Source organism: Bidens hawaiensis, unplaced genomic scaffold (assembly GCF_021521415.1).
Source record: "Bidens hawaiensis isolate Kalapana, Puna unplaced genomic scaffold, B.hawaiensis_p1.1 tig00000780_1, whole genome shotgun sequence".
Taxonomy (NCBI): Eukaryota; Viridiplantae; Streptophyta; class Magnoliopsida; order Asterales; family Asteraceae; genus Bidens; species Bidens hawaiensis.
Window position 1 is genome coordinate 1,923,771 of NW_027491045.1, and position 21,294 is coordinate 1,945,064.

Consider the following 21,294-nt stretch of genomic DNA (forward strand, 5'->3'; position numbering starts at 1 on the left):
TCGATTACGGTTGCTATTAGTAATAAACGGAAAACATAATTTAACAATAAACAATCGATCTATAATAGTTGGTATGACGACGATTAGGGCTATATCTGATAACTTTAGTGGCTAAAACTTAGCATATTACACCTAAAAACATATTTAATTTCAAAACTAAAAATTTATTCGGGTTTTTCAGGTTGACCCGAAACTTATAAATCAAACCCGAGAACCAACCCGAATTACTTTGGTTGGGTTCCAGGTTATTATTTTCTCAGGTTTGGATTTTCCGGGTCTTGTTACGAGTTTTCTCGGGCTGGGTTTCAGGTTTCGGGTAAAAGTGACAACCCTAAATTTAAGTATTTATTGAGTTATATTCGTGATTTAAGCAAATGAGCAATCAAGCCATATGATTGATAATATCAATTTGAAGTAATCAAGCCCTGCGATGTACAATTGTTCACCAACTACTAGCCTATCGATATGCTACCGACGATGGTTTGATTCCTAGGATGGTAGGACCGACTAGGCCAGTAATTTAACTGGACTACCTAGTAGTTGGACTGTGTTTGTTTATGTTTAATACTTTAATGGACTATTTTGTTTAATGGATCAAATGTGCACGGGATAGTTGGACTATTCAGCTATGTTTGTTATATTTTGGTTTTAAATTGAACATAATTAGTGGTTTCAAAAAAGTTTAGTAAGTTTAATTGTAAATTGATTAAAGTTTATATTATTTTAATAAAAACAAGTCCTAAGTGGTTACCATCCCTGCCCCCATAAAATAGCCAGCCACGCTCCTTCCCTGGCACAACTTAGAAAACACTATATTTTTCTCTTAAAAAAATATCGTATTCTAGCTTAATAAGTTTAGCATCATCGAACGCTTGTTAACAGTATTTGGGAATAGTTAGAATTACAAATTGAACAATAATTTTTTGCTATTTTACGCATTTAAAGTCCATCTTTTAGTACTTAAAATCATGTTACCGAATTGACAAGTACACCTACAACGCATCGTCCACCATCACCATCACCATCACCATCACCATCACCATCACTTGAATAAATAGGTAAGCACATAAATGATGTATATGGATCTTCCGGGATAGGGAAATGGATAGATGAGCTGCCAAGAAACATGCCAACAACTTCCTCCATTGTTGGCCTACTTGTAGCTTCAGTTTCAATACACCACAAACCGATGCGGATAAATCTTTTAATGGATCCTGAATCAACAGAAATTCTGCTATCAATTATATTTGAATATTGAAGAGGTATGTACCCGCCTTAACATCGAGCGGGGCGGGTCAACCCACAAGATATAGACAAGAGGCTTGAAATCAAGATATCATGAAGGCACAAAGCCAAAACCTATGCGCATGGCGCATATCACATATGCTCACGCATCACATATGCTCACGCGTATCACATGCTCACGCACCATATATGCCCACGCATATCACATCTGCGCGTGGCGCATCTGCGCTTGGCGCATCTCACATGCTCACGCATCATATATGCTTGCGCATATCACATCTGCGCGTGGCGCATATTACATATGCTTGCGCATATCACATCTGCGCATGAAACATCTGCGCGTGAGAATAAAGAGAAGACCTCGCGCATCCTCATGATAGGTGCATATCACACATGCACATAAGCAACCTCGTCCTTATCCAAATCAGGATAAGGACAACCTTGATTGTGCTCGTCAGACAACCTTCCAGAAGGTATCCTTTAAGGAATAAGAATATGCTGATGTTGACAGCTGCCAATGAAAGGTGGACAACTCAGCAAAACCCATGTGCTACCACGTGATTGCACATGGGTCAGGTGAAATACATGGGTCAGAGAATAATCAATGAAAAAGCACCAGGTGTCCTAAGGACACGTGGCGCAAAGCAACAGGAGAAGGCCAAAAAGGCCCTAATGGGATCTGAGCCCAATCATTGGAAACCCTAACACTATAAATACCACACCACCTCCACAAGGGGAGGTAAGCAAGAAAATACATTCCAATTCCTTACTCACTTTCAGATTACTATTATCTTCTCCTACAATCTCTTATTCTCACACCGGAGGGTTACCCCAAAGAGGACCCCTCTGTCCCTTTCTGAGGGGTAAGTTCACGGTGCTGCTCGTTTTGTAGGTGGAAGAATTCATACTCCGGAGAACCATCGGTGAAATAGCATACTCATACCCGAGGAAAGTTGATCGTCTACCAGTGAGCCGATCCACGTTTCTTCATTGGCGTCATCACCTGTTACAACGGCAACAAAATCACCATCTCATCAGTTCTCTCTGAAAAACTTCACCATGGTTTCTGGTGTCCGAAACAGCGATCAAGTTCTGGAGGATATTGAGCTTGAGGATGTTAATGAGGGACAGCAGTTTCTGAGGGTGCCGCGTGATTCTGCGCGCACCACCAGTAACCATCCCTTCATCACAACTCCTCATAGCCAGACTGAAACTCCTCCAGACGATCTCACGTTTCAAAATCTGACTGGCGCGAAACAAAAAGGACCAATGGGTCCAGAAGTTGAAACCAATGACCCTAAAGAATGGCTCATAAACGAACAACGACGTTTAATGGACAAATACAATGAGCTGGTCAAACACAAAAAGTTAGCCGACTTAACACAAAGGCTCGCGTTTGATAAGCAAACCATTCAAGGAACAACAAAAAGGGCGCGCGCGCCGGAAGATGGTCACTCTGTTCACACTGAACACGCTGATTTTAGTGATGAAGAAGTGCACAACATGAGGAAGACGCGAGATACTCATGCAGAAGGCTCACAGCTCCGCGCGCACATGAACATAGCGCCTGGGGCCAAAGCCAATATGGATCTGTACACACCGTACAACCCACCAGCGAGAGGGCAAGTGGACGTAACCACACCATACAGGCCAGCCATCTTGGTGAAGCATTCAAAATTCACTGAGCGCATCGCGAAAGCTCCCATTCAGCACAAAACCAAGATGCCAAGTGGTTTGGGCAAGTACGACGGCACAACTGATCCAGACGATTTCCTACAAGGTTTTTACAACACTGGAAACCTAGAAAGCTGGACGATGCCAACATGGTGTCACATGTTTGCTCGCTGCCTCACGGGCGCAGTGCGTGTCTGGTTCGAAAGCTTGCCGACTGGACAAATCGAATGGTTCGAAGAGCTATTGGAGAAGTTCCAGGCTCACTTCGTACAGCAGCGCAGACACACGCGCGACCCTGATGACATCATGCACTGCGTGCGCAAGAATGATGAAACCATTGAAGACTACATAACCCGTTTCAATCAGGAATCTCTGGCAATTGGAGGTATCACTGAACAACTCTTGCGCGTGGCCTTTATACAAGGTGCGCGCAGTGATCAACTCCGCAGAGCTCTCGTGAGCAGAGATGGCATGCCAACCACTTGGGCCAAGCTAATGGAAGCATCGCGAGTCTTCGCGCGAAATGAAAAACAAATTGCCCAATATAGAGCAAGAGATAGAGGGCATCAAACAGAAGCACCGCGCAACAATGAAAGGAGGGGCAAACAGAACTCCGTATGGTCTAGGTTGCAACAAACCAGTTTTTCTCCCGCAGAAAAGCAGGCGCAACCAAGCTCACCCCAGCCCTAAAAAGACATTCGTAATCGCGGAGAAAGTGACAAGAGGGAAGGGCGGCAGAGAGCCTAACAGACCTCTACCAAGAATATGGACTCCCCTCACTAAAACGCCGTCACAAGTGTTAAGCACAGAGAATGTCCAGTTTAAAAGCCCCAAGCCATTACTTCACAAAGGACCATCAAACAGTGGCAAGTATTGTGAGTTTCACAAGTCCACAGGGCACAACACGATGCATGTCACCATTTGAATGATGCGATTGAAAGAGATGTGAAATCAGGCAAGTTGGCTCACCTGGTGAAAAACCCAAGACCAGAGAATGAACAACCAGATGGAGCCTCAGCCAGCAAAAAGTTCAAAAGAATCTGTGTAGCCGAGGGAGGAAGGCAAGGGCAAAGATCGAGAAAGAGAAGCGCGCAAGTCCAAGGAGATTGGCGCGAGCAACAAGTAATCTTCCCAAGAATCAGGGGAGGCCCGTCTATCAGCAGTCCTCTAGTTATCACTACACACATTGCTCATTATGAAGTGTCAAAAGTCCTGGTGGACACTGGCAGTGAATCAGACATCATGTATGAGCAATGTTTCAGAAAGTTGGATCCAGCAGACCAAGCAAGGCTCGAAATTGTGAATGCACCAATCTCGGGTGTTTCAAATGAAATTATTCACCCCCTAGGTCAGATACAATTTGAACTAACCATTGGGGATGAGAAACACAAGCGAGCCGAAATTGTCAACTTCTTGGTCTTGCCCACCACTTCATGCCACAATATGATCTTGGGTAGAGGAACGATTGCTCAATTCAACGCCATACCATCACCAGCGCACGGCGCGCTGGGGTTCCCAACACCAACAGGTGTAACATTTGTGTACCGAGATCATTTGTGCGCAGTGACAAGTATACCGAGGGAAGGGAGAATGAAACTTCCAATGGCAAACAACGCGCCAGAGGAATGGATTCTCAACCCAAAATTCCCAGAGCAAACAATCACAATTGGAGCTACGATATCAGACGACACAAGGTTGAGAATGAAAAGATTGCTCACAACGTATATGTCGGTCTTCGCGTGGCAACATTCTGATATGACTGGAGTTCCGCGAGACCTGGCGCAACATTCTCTCAACACCTTCAAGTCTGTAGAGCCAATTGCTCAAAATAAGAGAGAGATGGGGGATGAGAAGGCAAAGGCCATGAATGAGCAAGTAGAAGATCTACTGTGCGCAAATATCATCCGCCCAATACGATACCAAACATGGGTAGCCAATCCTGTGATGGTAAAGAAGAGCAACGGGTCATGGAGGATGTGCATTGATTTCAAGGACCTCAACAAAGCATGTCCAAAAGATTGTTACCCCCTCCCAAACATTGACGCGAAAGTGGACTCTGTGGCGCCATTTAAGCTCAAATGTTTCCTAGACGCCTACAAGGGCTATCACCAAATTCAAATGGCACCACAAGACGAGGACAAGACTGCCTTCAGAACTGACAAGGGTGTTTTTTGTTACACAAAAATGCCCTTTGGTTTGAAGAATGCAGGAGCCACCTACCAAAGACTCATGGATGCGGTTTTCAACGAGCAAATTGGAAGAAACCTAGAAGTCTACGTAGATGATTTGGTGATTAAAAGCAGGGAGGAAAAACAAATGCTCAAAGACATCGAAGAAACCCTTTGGCGCCTAAAGGAAGTAAACATGAAGCTCAACCCGAGCAAATGCACATTCGGCGTAGAAGAAGGGAAATTTCTAGGTGTAATGGTCACCAAGGATGGTTTCAAGGTGAACCCAGATAAGGTGGGGGCTATCCTTGACATGCCCTCACCATCCACCATGAAGGAAGTTCAAAAGTTGAATTGTAGATTGGTATCAATTAACAGGTTCCTAGCGAACCATGCAAGCAAATCTACCCCATTTGTTAACACATTGAGAAATTGCCTAAAGAAAAGCCAATTCAAGTGGACGCCTGAGGCCGAGCAAGCTTTCAGTGAGATAAAAGAATGTCTGATAAATCTTCAAATATGTTCCACCCAAACAGTTTCTCAATATCTGCATTAATTCAACAACCTTATCAGTACCCATAGTTCCACAATCCCACTAAAAACAACGGTATGTCAAAAGAAACTTATAATTAGCTTTTAAATATTTAAGGAAAATGGCCATTTTAAGTTGTTTGGAGACTTAAGTCATGATTTTTTGGGTCAAATTTAAAAGCTAAAGTGCATTAACCTCTTTGTTGAGTTTTCCAAGTTATGAGATTGAATAATACAAAAATGCAGTCCAAAGATTTATGTGCAAATGTAGTGAAAGTCCATAGACTGATATCAAAATATATGTTAATTATTTTTTAAAAAGTATAGACAGGGTATCATCTATTGAAGGGAAGATAACTTATTCAAGCACAAGTCTATTGTGATCCAATCTAATCATACTTACAGATTTATACTCATGAAACATCTCCTTGGATTTGATCATGCAGGAATGCAGACTACACCCTGCTATAGTTTCCAAAACTAACATGCCGAAATCATAGACATCAGTCTTAGTTGACAGACGACCATCCATTAGATACTCTGGTGCTAAAATTCCCCCATCACATATACAATGAAGGTATTAGTCTATAAGACATCACTACTAGTTAATGGTTCTTTGCTGAAGAGGTAGGTGCTTACCTGGTCCCACGGATCTTATTATTGTCGATGCAATCTGTCTCGTTGATTGCTGTGGACACTGCAAGGTAAAAACCATGCAGTTTCGGGTCCAAACCTTCATCTAACAGAATGTTCCCAGCTTTTACATCGCAATATAATACCCTAACTGGAGCATGCTTATGAAGGTAAAGATAGTAATATTTTGTAACGCTCATCCCAGTCCAAGGGAGCACGGTTGTGATCTACAAAGACAGATCACGGTACACATATTTAAAAAAAAAAATCATAGTTGGTATAATATTGAACAGTAACCATAAGGCTTGTTCTTGAACAATCATGAGTACATTTTAAACTGAAGTTTTACCATGTAACACATGTTCCAAAGTTGCGTAATTATGTGGGATATCATAGATGAGGTACATGTTTGATCGTTCAATGCACCACCCAGATAAACGAGCCAAATTCGGATGTTCAACCTTTACAAGTATAGACACTTGATTCATACAACAGTCATAGCATTCATGAGGATATGGCCCGACAACTGTTATATCTTGACCATTTTCCAGTTTTCCCTTGATTAATTAAAAAAGAAAAAAAGTTAGCATTCCAGCAAACAAATTAAGGGCAAACCTAAATTCAATCTAATTATATATCTGATTATATGGATACCTTGTGCATGGGACCACAAAATACGTCACGTGAAATTTCATTCGATTCAGAGAACTTTTCAGTTGCAATATTAACAGTTTTAAAATCAAATCGGCGTAATATTCGGTTTTCACCTCCAACAGTATAAAGATATGACTCCAGGGATTTTGAACTGCTGCCTACCACTACAAGTTCAACATATAACTTGTTAGAAGCGGATATATCAGAGGGAAATTAAGGACAACACTATTTGTAGCCTGTAGTTAATCATATATAATGTGACAAAACGAAGCGAAATTAATACCTGAGTTTTCATTACTAGATGGAATTCCAAAAGCAGGTACCTTTATACCAAATATTTTCGTGTCCATAGGCAGTAACGTCTTGTTGGTTTTCTCATGTAAGGCTAGGATCGATTCAAGACCCACCACAACCTGGGCCATTGTAGGACGCTTCTTTGGATGGCTATGTAAACACTCGTTGGCTAGTTGTGCAAACTTACTCATACACTTAGAAGATATTGTTCCCGTTAAATTAAAATCCACAATCTGCTTTAACCTACCTTCTTTAATGGAGGCTTGAGCCCATTCTGCCAAATTTATTTCCTCATCATCAAGACTAGTATCTAACGCTTTTCTCCCACACTCTTTCAAACAGTATCACCCCAAAGGCATAAACATCCGACTTTCGAGTCAACCTGCTGATTTGAAAGTAATTCGGATCCAGGTATCCAAATGTACCTTTCACCAACGTGTTGACATGAGTACACGCCTGATTCGTTGGAACTATTTTCGACAACCCAAAGTCTGAAACTTTTGATGCCCAACTGCCATCTAATAATATATTTGAGCTCTTGACATCTCGATGCACAACTCCCTGACTAATACCCGTGCCAGTGTGAAGGTAATCAAGCCCACGAGCAGCCCCTATGGATATTTTGAGCCTTCGCACCCATGTTAAAGGAGATAGACGTTTGTGGAGACGATCTGAAAGAGTTCCATTGGGCATATACTCGTAAACAAGGATCATCTCGTTTCCATCATTGCAGTAGCCAATTAAAGAAACCAAATTGCAGTGCCTTAACTTAGAGACCATCTCGACTTCAGCCCAGAATTCTTCAGCTCCTTGATCAGAAGTTGACTCCAGCCATTTAACGGCAGCATCCAAAACACTTTCTCCATTAGTAAACGTTCCTCTGTAAACTTTGCCAAAACCGCCATGTCCGATCACCGATGACTCGTCAAAGTTTTTGGTTGCTACTTGAATCTCGTGAAAAGTAAACCGACGACACTGCGGTACACAATCTAAAGATACGGACGATTGAGCTTCCTGGCTGGTCGGAAACGACATCTTGCTATTGATTTATGAAGAGTTGCCTAGATTTGAATCAAGATAGCATCTCAAAATATTTGGTCAAGAGTTGTTGATCATCTGATATACTTGTATTGGGGTCATCATATGGTCAAACATACATATTATAAAATGTAAAACACGGTTTCCTGGAAACTGAAGCTTTAAAGAAAGTTTAAGTTAGATATTGGGGTGGGGTCTATTAAAGATTCCAAATGGATATTATTGTTTGCTTTTGAATTACCTTTTATTAATTATTTTCTAATTACCTTTTTTCCTCCAAAATATTTGGGCCTTAAGCGGTTTGACCACCCCGCACATTCTTTGGGCCGGCCCTACACGAAGCCACAAGGATGAGATCATCAATGATTGATCCGCACTAACCATCCTCCGAAATGGTATTAACATCAGAAACTTGACTATCACACGGTTCATATTAACATCAGGAACTACTAGAACAATCTTGATCAAGTGTGCACTTTGCACGGCTTCTTAACTTGAATCAACGTATATTCTATTTCCTCATTTGGTCTTAAACGAATCCCAAATTACTTAAATAATATGCATTTTTATATAAATATTTTCTTTCTAATAAAACATAAATCTGTAATACAACAACATTGACTAAATAATATATTTATTTTACATTTTTACAACAAACACACACACACACACATATATAGATAGATATATAACATCATGAAGAACAATGTAAATTTTACTCATCATTTAGCTAGATCTTTAGCACCCAACATTCTTGAAAGCTCCTTAATCAAAGGCCTCTCTTTAATGTCTTCGTCTCTCTTCTTATGCCATTTGTTAGTTACATCTTCCGCCTATAATTTACTAAACCACTTAAGATTGTAAACTAATCATTTAATTAACATCTTAAACTAAAATTATTTGATTTAACATACCCAAGTTCTTAACGGGGTCACTCGCTCCTTTATTGACTCAAATCTTGGCTGCATAATATCTTTTCCTTTCGTTTTAATATCATCCATCTACAAGAAACAGATTACACGAGTAGATGCTTAAACAATGTTATGCTAACAAAGCATATAAAAGAGCATATGTATTAAAGATTAAAGATCACTAACTGTATGTAGCTCAAGTTGCGAGACTGCAAGTCCAATAGTCAACGTGGCCCCACCAAAGACGAGAGCGGTGGCAGCAGCAAATGCTTTTGCAACTAGGATTAATAAAAGATAAAAGAACAATGAGCATGTTAACACTATTTTCATATTAGTTCAGAAACCACAATGAAGCTATAAAAAGTATGAGAATTTGAAATGTTTTTACATACTTTGTGACAACCCAACAGCTGCAGCCTTCAACTTCTCGGGATTAACAGGGGCATACTTGTCAATTCGCAGTTCATTAGCGGTTGAAGCAGAAAATGAATTCTCAGAGTTAGGCAACTGCCATCTGCAAGAAAGATAAAAACTTTAGAGATCTGTTAAAAACTAAAATCAAGAAAAAACAATATTCACAGAAAAAAAAATTAAATACAAAATTGACCTATGAAGCATGTTACATAAAGGGTTCATTTTCAACTTAAAATCAGTACATATGTCTAACCCTAAGAAACTTGCTCTATGGCTTCAAATACAGTAAAATCAGTTCAAGATTTGCAATAAAATTTATTAATTACAAACTGTCTTCGCGCGAGCCCCAACCTTAAATAAAGCTTGTTTAATCATCGAGCCCAAGCTATAGCCTTGTATGGGAAGCTCCTTTAGGCACACCAAGCCTAAACGAGCCCTGTGTATTTTTAAGTTTGACCTCTTTTGAACTTCTATATATTAATTTCACACTGCAAAACCGAGCAAGAGCCAAGCTTTGGCTCGTTTAAGGTACTACACGCGAGCAGAGCTTAAGCTCGTTTAAGTTTTTTATCAAAATATATAAAAAATAATTAAAAAAGTATGTAAATTCATTAATAATAATAAACGAGCCGAGCCCGAGACTGAAAAAACAACTAACAAGCTGAGCACAAGCTATAGCCTTGTATGGGAAGCTCGTTTAGGCTCGTCAATCCTTAACAAACCTTGCGTAAATGTGTAATTTAAGTTTTACCTCTTTTGAACTTCTATATATTAATTTCACATTGCACAGTCGAGCTCGAGCCAAGCTTCGGCTCGTTAATGTACTACATAAGCTCGAGCCGAGCTTAGACTCGTTTAAGGTTTATTTTTATCAGATTATAAATAATTATTTAAAGGATTGGGATCATGTGAGAACTATTTTAAAATCGAGAACTTTGAGAGCCATTTTGGAGCAAAAATAAACCCAAAATAAAAAAAAAATCATAAAACAAAAAAAAAACAAAAAATATAAAAAGTAAAAAAACCAAAATTCTTATTTATCATCCCGGTTTCATAAAAAAAATCGCGGTTTAGCTATATGGTACATATATGTATAATATGTACATACATGTTTTTTTATATAAAAATTTAATAAATAATAATGAGCCAAGCCCAAGCTTTAAAGAACAACTCTGTGAGCTCAAGCTTTAGAACAAGATCTAGAAACAAGCTGACCTCAAGCTCGAGCTCTCGTAAGTCAAAGCGAGCCAAGCTCGGCTCGTTTATGCCTCTTAATTAGCCTCAATTCACATCTCCTTGTACAAAATTATGAATTTTATATATAAACATTATCAAGTACAAACAATTGAAGTACCTTTTGGGTCCAAAAGTGACTTGAGGAAGTGACACGTAAGCCCTAAGGGGGTTAATAGCATCACGAGACACAGACGAGACGCCATTAATATCATCAGACTGAAGAACCCACTTCGACCCAGTTGACAGAGTCGAATCGGACGGTGGTTGGTAAATCTTGGACGGTAAATTATGCTTCAGAATCTCTGGGAGTATATCGGCGTCGTTAATTGTGGCGGACGGAGGGTTATTAGTGGCGGTGGGTTTATTTGTTTTTTCAAATAGACGACCGACGGCGTGTTTTGATTCTTGTAGGAAGTAAGCGCCTTCTTTACCGGCGGCTAATCTTCCGACGAGAAAACTCATTTTGGGGGTTGTTATGTTTTGGTTTGGTTAAATAAATTTGTATGTGAGGGTAAAAAAACTGAATATATGGCGATGTTTCGTCGGTGTTGGTATGAATTCGGTGTTAAGTTTTGAGTTTTTGGTATCGGTGTGGTACTGATACTTCCTGAGTTTCATATTCGATATTGGACCGGTACCGATTTAATATCGTCGGTACCGAATCAATATCAAGTTTTGAGTTTTGGGTACCAGTATTGATCTCTTAACTACTCAAGACTGAATTATTTTCATGTCAAGAGAAATATAAATTTAACTCATAAGGTTTAGGGTGCTTAGGGCGTTCACAATTTATGGCATTGACTTTATCGGGTTGCTCGGCATCACTGTCGCAATTAAATTGGGTTCGGAACCTGGGAAATCGGTTTGGTGAAATTAACCGAATTAAATTGGAGGATGATGGATGATTGGCTTACAATACATTCGGGTAGTTTTGAAAGTATGGGTAAATGATTAGGTGGCACGCGAATTTATCCGGGTTCTTGGTCTACGGCTCAAGCACCCTTGTTCTACATTAAGAAAGTTTTTCTAACTGGTCTGTTTTAAGAAGAATCTTGATGGCAATAACTAGAAGCGATGTCCCCATAACCTAGGCATATTCGTTTTTCTTAGTAAAACCTTAACTTTTTCTTCATTCGAGTATAACCAGTTTCGAAGACCTCATGAACCCTCCAACACATCTTTCTTTGTCTTTGAAGTAGGATGGAGCCTTCATTTCTTATATTTTCGCTTCTTTTTTATATTGTTACATCCAGTTATCATACATCTCTCCTACAATATTCATCGTTTCGAATTCAATCATTTCTCTCTTATCCAATATACCTTTCACTTTTATTTATGTTCCCAATGAAATTTTATTGTAAAGATGTATACTCTTTGTAATTACATTAGACGAATTCCGACAATATTAAATAACTAGAGCTATAGGATAATAGTTTAGCGAATATATTATGTTAATCATCATGATTATATGACGTTTAAATGAACTTAGTATATACATGATTATAGTTGAAATCTAGATTAAAAAGTTGGGTTTAAACTATAAGTATATCTAGTCAACATTCAACAATACTACCTTTCTTTAATTACCATAATATTAGGCCGCATTACTTGCCGTTTGGCCCAAGAAATATTGACTAATAACAATCCTCTTATCCTCATGTATATTATATGATTGATCAGATATATTTTTTTTATTTTATTTAGTCAGCCATAGTAAATTGTAATTGAGCACCTGTTAAAGACACGATAAGATCTGTTAATTAAAAAAGTGTGGTGTGTGATTTTTCTATTTTCTTAAATAATTGAAATTAGTAGGCTAGACTCCCTCATTATCCCTTATTGGTACACAAAACTTTAAACTGTCTTATAGTCATGGCATATAAAGTAGTTAAACGAGTCGTATTCAAGTTTTATATTTGTGTCACGCGCGTCGCCTCTTACCTGTTAAACCTGTTAAGACACGAATTGTCAGCCCTAAATTGGACTATTGGAGTATTATTTACTTGATGACCAAGCACAAAACGACCTCAAGTTACATTATAAGCTAAGTAAGCATTTGTTGGGCTTTTTTCACAAAGAATGATAAAAATTGTCTTGGGCTTTTATTAAGTGGACTAAAGCAACAATGAACAATGGAATGAAATAGAATCTTTATAAGGTGGATTAAGAAGTGAATTTGTTCACCTTGCCATCAAATTTAGGCTACCAACTACTTGACTTGAAAATGATACGTGTTGATTTCAAACAAACATTGTAAGCTATTTTTATTGAGCAATCTTAACATAGGAATCCAACAAAAACAGAAAAAAGAAAAAAAAGGTATGAAAATGTTATTGTGAAATGATATTGTTGCTATAAAACTTTGACATCTTTTTATGTTAAACTACAATAGGCTAATATAGCATGAACCGATCCCTCATGGTTAATGGTATCTTGATTGGTAGACGAGGAAATATTTGAAAATGGGAAAGTTACTAAAATAGACTATTTGACTTGCAAACTCAACAAAATACTAATAGACAAATATTGAATTTCAAACTCAACGAGTACTTATAGACTAAAGTCAAATCGAGATCTATCATAAGCGAATTCCCCATACAAATAGAGGCGCCTATAGAAAGATACTCTGAAGGCTTCAGGATCGAGGTCTCACTCTTTCATATTTACCATCCGGATAATATATATAGCCGCCTAGAATAATCTTTACTAAATTTATCATTTATGTATAAGTTGTCCTGCTAATATCAATTTTGGAACTAACTCAACAATCTCAATGCATATCAAAAGTTAAAAACATTATAAAAACTTCATATCAGATTGTCAGCTAGATTAGTTGTTAAATTATCACATGGAAGTAGATGAATGGATTCAAATACAAAATCAGGCTAGAGGTTAGTGTTATATATAAAAGAATACATATTTAAATATTAAATAATCATAACTATTATATATATGTAAAGTCGTGATAATATATATGTAAACTTGAGGTTAGTTGCTTTTATTTTGCCGTGCAATCGTGCATATTGAAGCAGACCCGCTAGAAAGAAAGTCGATGGGTTATTTAGCCAACTAAAATTTGTAGGCGTTATGGGATATAAGGAGCTAGTTTAGCCATTATATCTATGTGGATTAGACGTCTGCACATGTGTATATGTCGGCTGAAGTTTAGGCGCTTTGCACACATGTTGAATTATCGTTGGACAAAATGCGGGCCACGATCTGAAATAAATGATTGGGATTAGACTGGCCTGGCTTAGCCCGCTTATTCTATTTGGCTATTTGCGCGTTCTATTAAGTCTATTTTGGTAATTCTTCATTTGAAAAAATATATTATGACCGAAAGATGTCACGAAATCTTGACATTTTTTATGACGGATGTGAGTAGGGCTTTAGTGGACAGCATGATATACGGTTTGCAAGCTACATAACCAGATGAGTGAACAAACATTGCACAAAGTACAAGCAGGAGAAGCATGATTGGTGAAAGGAGAAAAAAAGTAGTTGACACCCTAAACATTGAAAATATATATGGATAGGCTGAAAGGACACTGGACACATGAGGAAATTAAAGGAAACACATGCATGCAATTTATTTGTGTAAGGCTGTAAACAGAGAGCATCGACTCTTACTCTCTTATTAAGTGCATGGTAGTTGTATGTTATATTTATTGGAATTTAACACCACCCCATTAAAATTCAGGGCCCTTGCCTTCTCCTTTTTGCTCCAATTTAAATATTCAAACAACAAATCTAATATATATACACGCGTGTACATATATACATACATACCATATACAGAGATCTTGCGCCTAACGAGTAAACGAGTTTACACAGTTAAAAACATTATATGTTTAAACATGTTCAACCCGTGTATATGATCACCTATTTAATTAATCATGTAAAATAGGTTATCACATCAGCATGACACGCTTAACTACTTAAGAGTTAAGACTATTTATCGATGTGAAATACGTAGTTTTATAATATTATAAATAATTAGGTACATATTCCAAATTTCTAAAACTTACCGCATCTTTGAGTTCATGTTAAATAAACGTGTTCACAAGTCACAACCCGTTTAACACAACACCGGCCACGTCTTACATATGTAGACCTGTTTAATATAGAATTAACTTATGACATTTCTCCATCTAAAATTTGATGTCGTATGTAAGTTTTTTGTATCACAATAAAAAGAATATATAATTGTAAAAAAATAGCTTTTGAGTTTTAAAAGTGAGTTTTAACTTATAGAAAGTAGCTTGTATATATATATATATATGCCAATACAAATAAACCCTAGCATCATTGCATCAAGAATAAGTAAACAACAATGGATCTCTCCATTAAACAACATGTAAAAAATTATAATGAACAAGTTCAAGATCGATTTAAAACGTCGTTTTAATTACCCGTAGATCATCTTGCCTGCCTTTTTCATATCACCGGAATTCAACCATAGAAAGAACACAAGAGATATATAACTCCTCAAAACCATACTATTTCAAACACAATATTCAAACATATATGCTAAAACCTAAACTATATGTCTATATATAATGTTTATAAACACAACAACACACATCATGTAGTGGTTCAAAATTTATATATATATATATATATATATATATATATATATATATATATGATATATCGATCAGCAAGATAAACAACTGATTCTGAATCATCAATCTATAGCAATTATATATACACGTACTAACCGATACAAACTCAAGCTCCAACTTATTGTTCTAGAGTTTTCTTTTGTTGTGCAATGGATTTGAACCGGTGGGAACTCTTCGCTTTTCATACTGAAAACCCATAGGAGCCGGAGTTGGCATGGTTGTTGGCGATAGAGAGAAGTCTTCGTGGCCTAGAAAGGGCGCTGGCGGCAGCGCGGTGGAGGCAAAGAGGATGAAGAGGAGAGAGAGAATGATGTGAAAACGTATGATCATGGTTTTGGAGAATTTAGAAAGAAAGATGTAGGGAAAGTTAAAGACCAAAGATAGAAAGGTAGGGTGTGGTGAAATGCCCACTTCTATAAATTCTATTTGTAGGTTGTTACATTAGCTTTTCAACTTTTTTTTTTCAAATAGGTTGTAAATTTAATTATGAAAATTTTGGACATTTAGTACTTGAACTAAAAGATTTATTTGCTTATGCTTTAAGCAAGGGGGAAATTTTCTTATTTAAACTTGGAGTTTTAGTTTTGTGACTTTAATTGTTTGTAACCGAAAGTTTATGTAACCATTGCCAACACTACTAGTTTAATTAGGCCACCTGGTCAATCAAATCCTATATAATTGGTAGGTTGACCATGTGATACGCCAGGTTAGAGCTTTTAAATGAGCTAAGCTTGACTTAAAGCTTCATATCAAGCTAACTCGAATTCGCTAGATTTAAAATTGAGCTGGAATCTTAAACTTGAGCTCAACTCGATTAAAAATCAAGCTAGCTCGCTTGACCCATTTTAGCTCGACTTTACAAGTTATTTTATCTTAAGAGCCAAACTTATAACTTATTCTTGCCAAATGGCTAAAGATAAAATTTAACTTAGAGTCAAAGAGCTGAGTATATAAGCTACACAAGTTATTAAGTCTTATATGGTTCTTTATAGAGTATATATGATGTTTTCTTTCTTTGATGTGGGATAAAGAAACAATGAGTATTGCTTCAGCGTTTAACAAAAATATTGATTGTATGTTTTATATGATTGCGCAATATGTTTTAACACTTATACTTATTTAATCTCTTAAAATTTACACGTGTAATTTTTTTTCTATTTTCATAAATATTATAATATAGTATAGATACAAACAACAATATTATTGTTATTATTATTGTTATCAATCGTATTTTTCAATTTAATAACCTAAAGTTGTAAGAATACTATATATTTTCGTTCTCTAATCTTTGGTGATCAAGCAACACAAAGATGAATCGAAACACCTATTTTGTTAAGGTTTAAACTTTGAGAAAACAAAGCTTTGAACATTGGGTTGAATGTAAAAATGGTCAATATCATTATTGCTTGTTAAAGAACAAAAATATATAGAACTTTATACATTTTTCAAATTACATAATCGATTCAAGTGATTAATTATGCACAAAAGAAAGATTATATTATATTATATTAATCACCATACTTGAGTATATGGTTGAAACCGGATAAATCGGTGGTTATATATAGACTCGAAGGCTCCTCACATCACATCGATTGTTATTTAAATGCGATATGTTTGACTTTGCCAACCGAAGTGGTTTCATAATCTTTTTCTTTTTCCTTTTCTTTTTCACATTTCCTTCCAAATTAGTATCACGGTTTCAAAGAAAACGGCATGTAAACTTATAATGATTCACTACTGAACAATCGAGTATCGCTTCACTATTAAATAAACAAGTATTACTGACACCCTGACAGACATAATCCGTCATTTATTACCAACATAATCCACAAATAAAAAAAACAATGTTGATATCCAGATTTCGTCGGGTTTTTTTTATTTAAACATATTCTTCGAACGTAATTTACAACTTATGAAATAACTTACTAGTTTGAGCCACGTATCTAATTTATTATTTCTTTCTTGTAGTAAATAAATGTTTAATTTCATCAAAAGCGTATAAATGACTTCATGTTGGGCCATAGAGTCAAGTTAAATGGGCCATGACCAGTATGTATATTTATCACAAATGGATAATGTTATTGGGATACGAATCCAACTAAGACTAATAATCAATCAAAATTTCAGCTGGAGCAGAGAGTTATATGCTACTAGCACTATTCATGCACCAGAACGCCATAACTAATCCATTTTTATTAAATTTTTATATACAAATTTCATATTTAAAAAAATAATAGTTGGAGCTCTTAGTTGTAGTTGAATGAGAAAATAACCTTGTGATGATCCTTTGAGTAAAAAGTTTTGAAATTTAAACTGAAGAATAACCTCGAGATTGACTTTTGAAAGTCGAAATGGCCAAGAACACCAATTTGAGTTATTAGACGAAAGGGATGAGCAACGAATTGATGTTGTAGAGCTTGGATATATTATATAGGCACAATCCAGCTTGAGGAAGAAGAAAAACGTCTATCAACACATTAATTGCAAAGATCACGAAATTAACGAAATGTTAACGAAAATAGGAAAACTTGTTCCCTAGAATTAGTAGAATATTTTTGGAATGATGCCAAAGCATATTCCAATCGTTTAATATTGAAGATACACTAAATTGGACTGCCAAAATAAGCGAAAATGACTCAAAAACGAGTTGGTTAGTCTGCAACACGACCAAGGGGTGAACTCCCCGTCTCGCTACGTGGCGAGTTTAGAAAATCAAAAAACTTTTTCTTTTTTTACATATTTGACCCCTTGACTTTATTTAAATGCAGTTTTGACATAAAATACCTAAAATTGAGTTTGTAAAATATTCCAACAGTGTAGATGAACATAATTTAATAAAATTTAACATAAACAAAATGAATGAAAATCCAAAAATTTAAACGGTTCGGGTTTTTGGGTTCGATAATAATGAATGTTACATTGATGGTGAATTGGTGATATATAACCCTTACTTGGTAGATACATTTATAACTAGCTTTTGAACCCGTGTATTACACGAGATTTGTCAAATAATAAAAATAAATAAGATCTGTTATTTCATTTGTGATCCTCAAAATACTTATAAATTAATTTAATGTAGATTATGGAAAAAACAAACGAGGTTAACGAAAAGTACTAAAATAACCTATTTTAATGGAATCATCAGGTGTTGATTTGCAAGAAATTTATAAAAGGTACTAAATTTGCTTAGTTGGTCAAACCCCAGGTATAAAAATGACACTTAATTTAATAATGAATAAAATCCACACTATTATAACCCACTTGACAAATCAGTTTTGACCCATGAATAGTTAAAAGGAATAAGATAAGAGATTAGAAATCAGAAAAATTGTATGATTGACGCATAAGCTTCAACATTTTCTTTTAGTAGCATGGTAAGATGAGATACGGTGATTAACCAACTGGACAACTACATTCATTTATGTACATCTACTTGACATAAATATCTAACCTCTAAACTTATTACCAACTATATTAGTTAATGACAATTACATTAGTTATGACCAACTACATTAGTTAATGCCAACTACCATATAGTCTCTTAATCCTATACACCATAATGAGAAACTTAGGCTTGGACTCGACCGGTCTGACTCGGTTAATTCTAAACAAATCATACACATCTCGGCCCGAACCTAATGTCCTCAAAATATAACATGAAACAAAGAAAAATATATTTCAGATTCGAGGACATGTTATAATATATGTTTGATATTGAATTGAGAGAGATACATATCTATCAATAGAAGTTCTCTCGGATTTTTTAAAGAAAATTAGTTTGACCTATTTGTTATAGTCAAATGAGAAAATAACATTGTGATTGTCTTTTAACTAAGAAGTTTTGATTTTATCACTGATAATATTTACAGAGGTTGTTTGTGATAAAGCTTACATAATTTATAATGCGTGTTCTCATATTATCATGTAAAAAGGGATAAGATGAACGTGTAAAATAATCTTAGTGTATGTTAGTTTGATGGTGAGAAGGTGGAGAAGAGCATGGATTGGAACGGTGGTGGTGTTGCCCGAAGAAGAGTCACCAGCCATTGTTAGGAATTAGGGTTATGGAGATTAGGATCGATGGTTGGCTGATACCATGTAAGAATGATTAATTGATGTTTTCTATTAACTGATACAATTATTATATATAAATATGTCTTCATAAATCAAGGAGAGAATAATTCCTTTCTAAAATACTAAGTTGACTAAATATATATTATTATTTGCTAATACTTAGAAATTAAAATTGTTCTTGACTTGTTACTTAAAACTTTAAAAAATAAAAATATATAAAATTTCAAAAATGTCACGAGAGTTTTTGCCATCATTGGAATAATACACTTTTTAAAAATCAATTTTTGTTTTTTCCGTTTTCAATATCCATCTCTTTCACACTATGACAATAAACATTTATCTTCATCTGCTTTCTATGCCAACATCAAATTATATGCTCACCAACCAAAACGGATACAGGGTTTTGTGGTTCTAAAATAATAATTAAAAAAAACTTCAAAAGTTTTCATGAAGTTATGATGATGTTGATGATAAAGATGATCGTGATGAATAATGGATCAAGAATAGAGCTTCGGAAGCCACGAAGAAAAAAAAATTTTTTGGGTTTCTAGGTGATCTGTTATTTGAAATGACGTATCCTAGAATGATAGCAGAGTCTGTTAAGAGTCTGTTAGTGTTTATCGGGTGATCTGGAGGTTTGTCTGGTGCTCCGCCATTTGAAATGGTGGACGTGAGCTAATTACCATGTGTTTCGTCATTTCAAATGACGGAACCCAACTATACCTCATCCACCATTTGGATTGACGTATCCCTAACATGAACTAGACTACCTCTATATATTTGTTGGACTTCCACCATTTCAAATGGCAATAGTAATTAGTGACATACACTGACACTTCTGACGTGACCTTTTTGACTTGTCATTTAAAATGACAATAGTGAACAGTGACCGACATTAACACATCTAACGGGATCTTTTTGACCACATTGGTCCCTATTGCATTTGAAATGACAATAGTGAACAGTGATCGACACCGACATATATGACAAGACTTTCCATATTTTTGACAATAATGTTCACTCTTGTCGTTTCAAATGGCAAAAGTGGAGTTAATTAATTTGTTTATTTTTTTCAGTATTATTTTTTTTAATTTTAATAAATTCTACTAAGTTTGTGTTTAGTTTGTTAAAAATACATGTATCTTTGAAATCGGCTAATTTGAAAAATACACGTTTTATTAATATCTTTCACATGTTAGACTTGAACTCAAGACCTCATTTTAAACCAAAGTCTTTGGGGTTTGACGCTTCATTTTTAATTTTCTTGTATAATAATAACTAGCATTTTTTTATTTTTATGAGAACAATTTTTTTTATTAACGCTAAAAACCAAGGCTTTTTAAACTTTGTTTAATTTTTATTTCTTAGGTAATAAAAAAAAGTAAAATTTTAAATTGAGTTCTGTCATTTCAAATGGCATGAGTGAACAATGTTCTCGTCTGACCAATCTGACTTGATGATGGCTGATACAGTGATACGTCTTTCACGTGACCACATTATACACTCTTGCCATTTCAAATGGCAAGAGTTAGTAATATTTTTAACAATGGAACAAGGTAGATGTAAACATTTTCCAATCTCACGGAGGAGATAAAAGCATGGTGAAACATCACGTGAGAGATGGTTTTTAATGAAACGGTTTTTGTATCAAAACTCACGGGTCAAACGTGTTTGGCTTGAAATCTCATTGGTAGGGTTAGACATAAAACATGTGGCATAAAATTAGTGGCTAGCTAGCGAAAACACACGGCACAAACCCAAATGTCACGGCTTCGAAAGTTTTAGTGGATCACTATT

The 21,294-nt window shown here is 36.1% G+C and overlaps 2 protein-coding genes and 1 pseudogene across 3 annotated transcripts; all 3 read right to left on the reverse strand.

The window, feature by feature from the left end:
* Positions 1–6,413: 6,413 nt before the first annotated feature.
* Positions 6,414–8,310, reverse strand: LOC143535521 (cysteine-rich receptor-like protein kinase 11). The gene is made up of 4 exons (XM_077029750.1): positions 7,189–8,310; positions 6,906–7,069; positions 6,601–6,808; positions 6,414–6,478 (listed from the first exon to the last, which is right to left on the reverse strand). Exons 1-4 carry the CDS (start codon positions 7,388–7,390, stop codon positions 6,414–6,416), a joined length of 639 nt encoding a protein of 212 aa, XP_076885865.1. The 5' UTR covers positions 7,391–8,310.
* On the reverse strand, positions 7,503–8,234 carry LOC143535531 (putative receptor-like protein kinase At5g38990 pseudogene; annotated as a pseudogene).
* A 198-nt stretch (positions 8,311–8,508) lies between the features above and the next one.
* On the reverse strand, positions 8,509–11,300 carry LOC143536714 (uncharacterized). 2 transcript variants are annotated; one of them, XM_077030646.1, is made up of 5 exons: positions 10,917–11,300; positions 9,541–9,662; positions 9,335–9,426; positions 9,152–9,238; positions 8,509–9,070 (listed from the first exon to the last, which is right to left on the reverse strand). In XM_077030646.1, the coding sequence occupies exons 1-5, from the start codon at positions 11,258–11,260 to the stop codon at positions 8,960–8,962; spliced, it is 756 nt and encodes a 251-aa protein (XP_076886761.1). In that variant the 5' UTR covers positions 11,261–11,300; the 3' UTR covers positions 8,509–8,959. The 2 variants fall into 2 exon arrangements, with proteins under 2 accessions (XP_076886761.1, XP_076886766.1); XM_077030651.1 differs by having other exon boundaries at positions 8,994–9,080.
* Between the last annotated feature and the right edge of the window lie 9,994 nt (positions 11,301–21,294).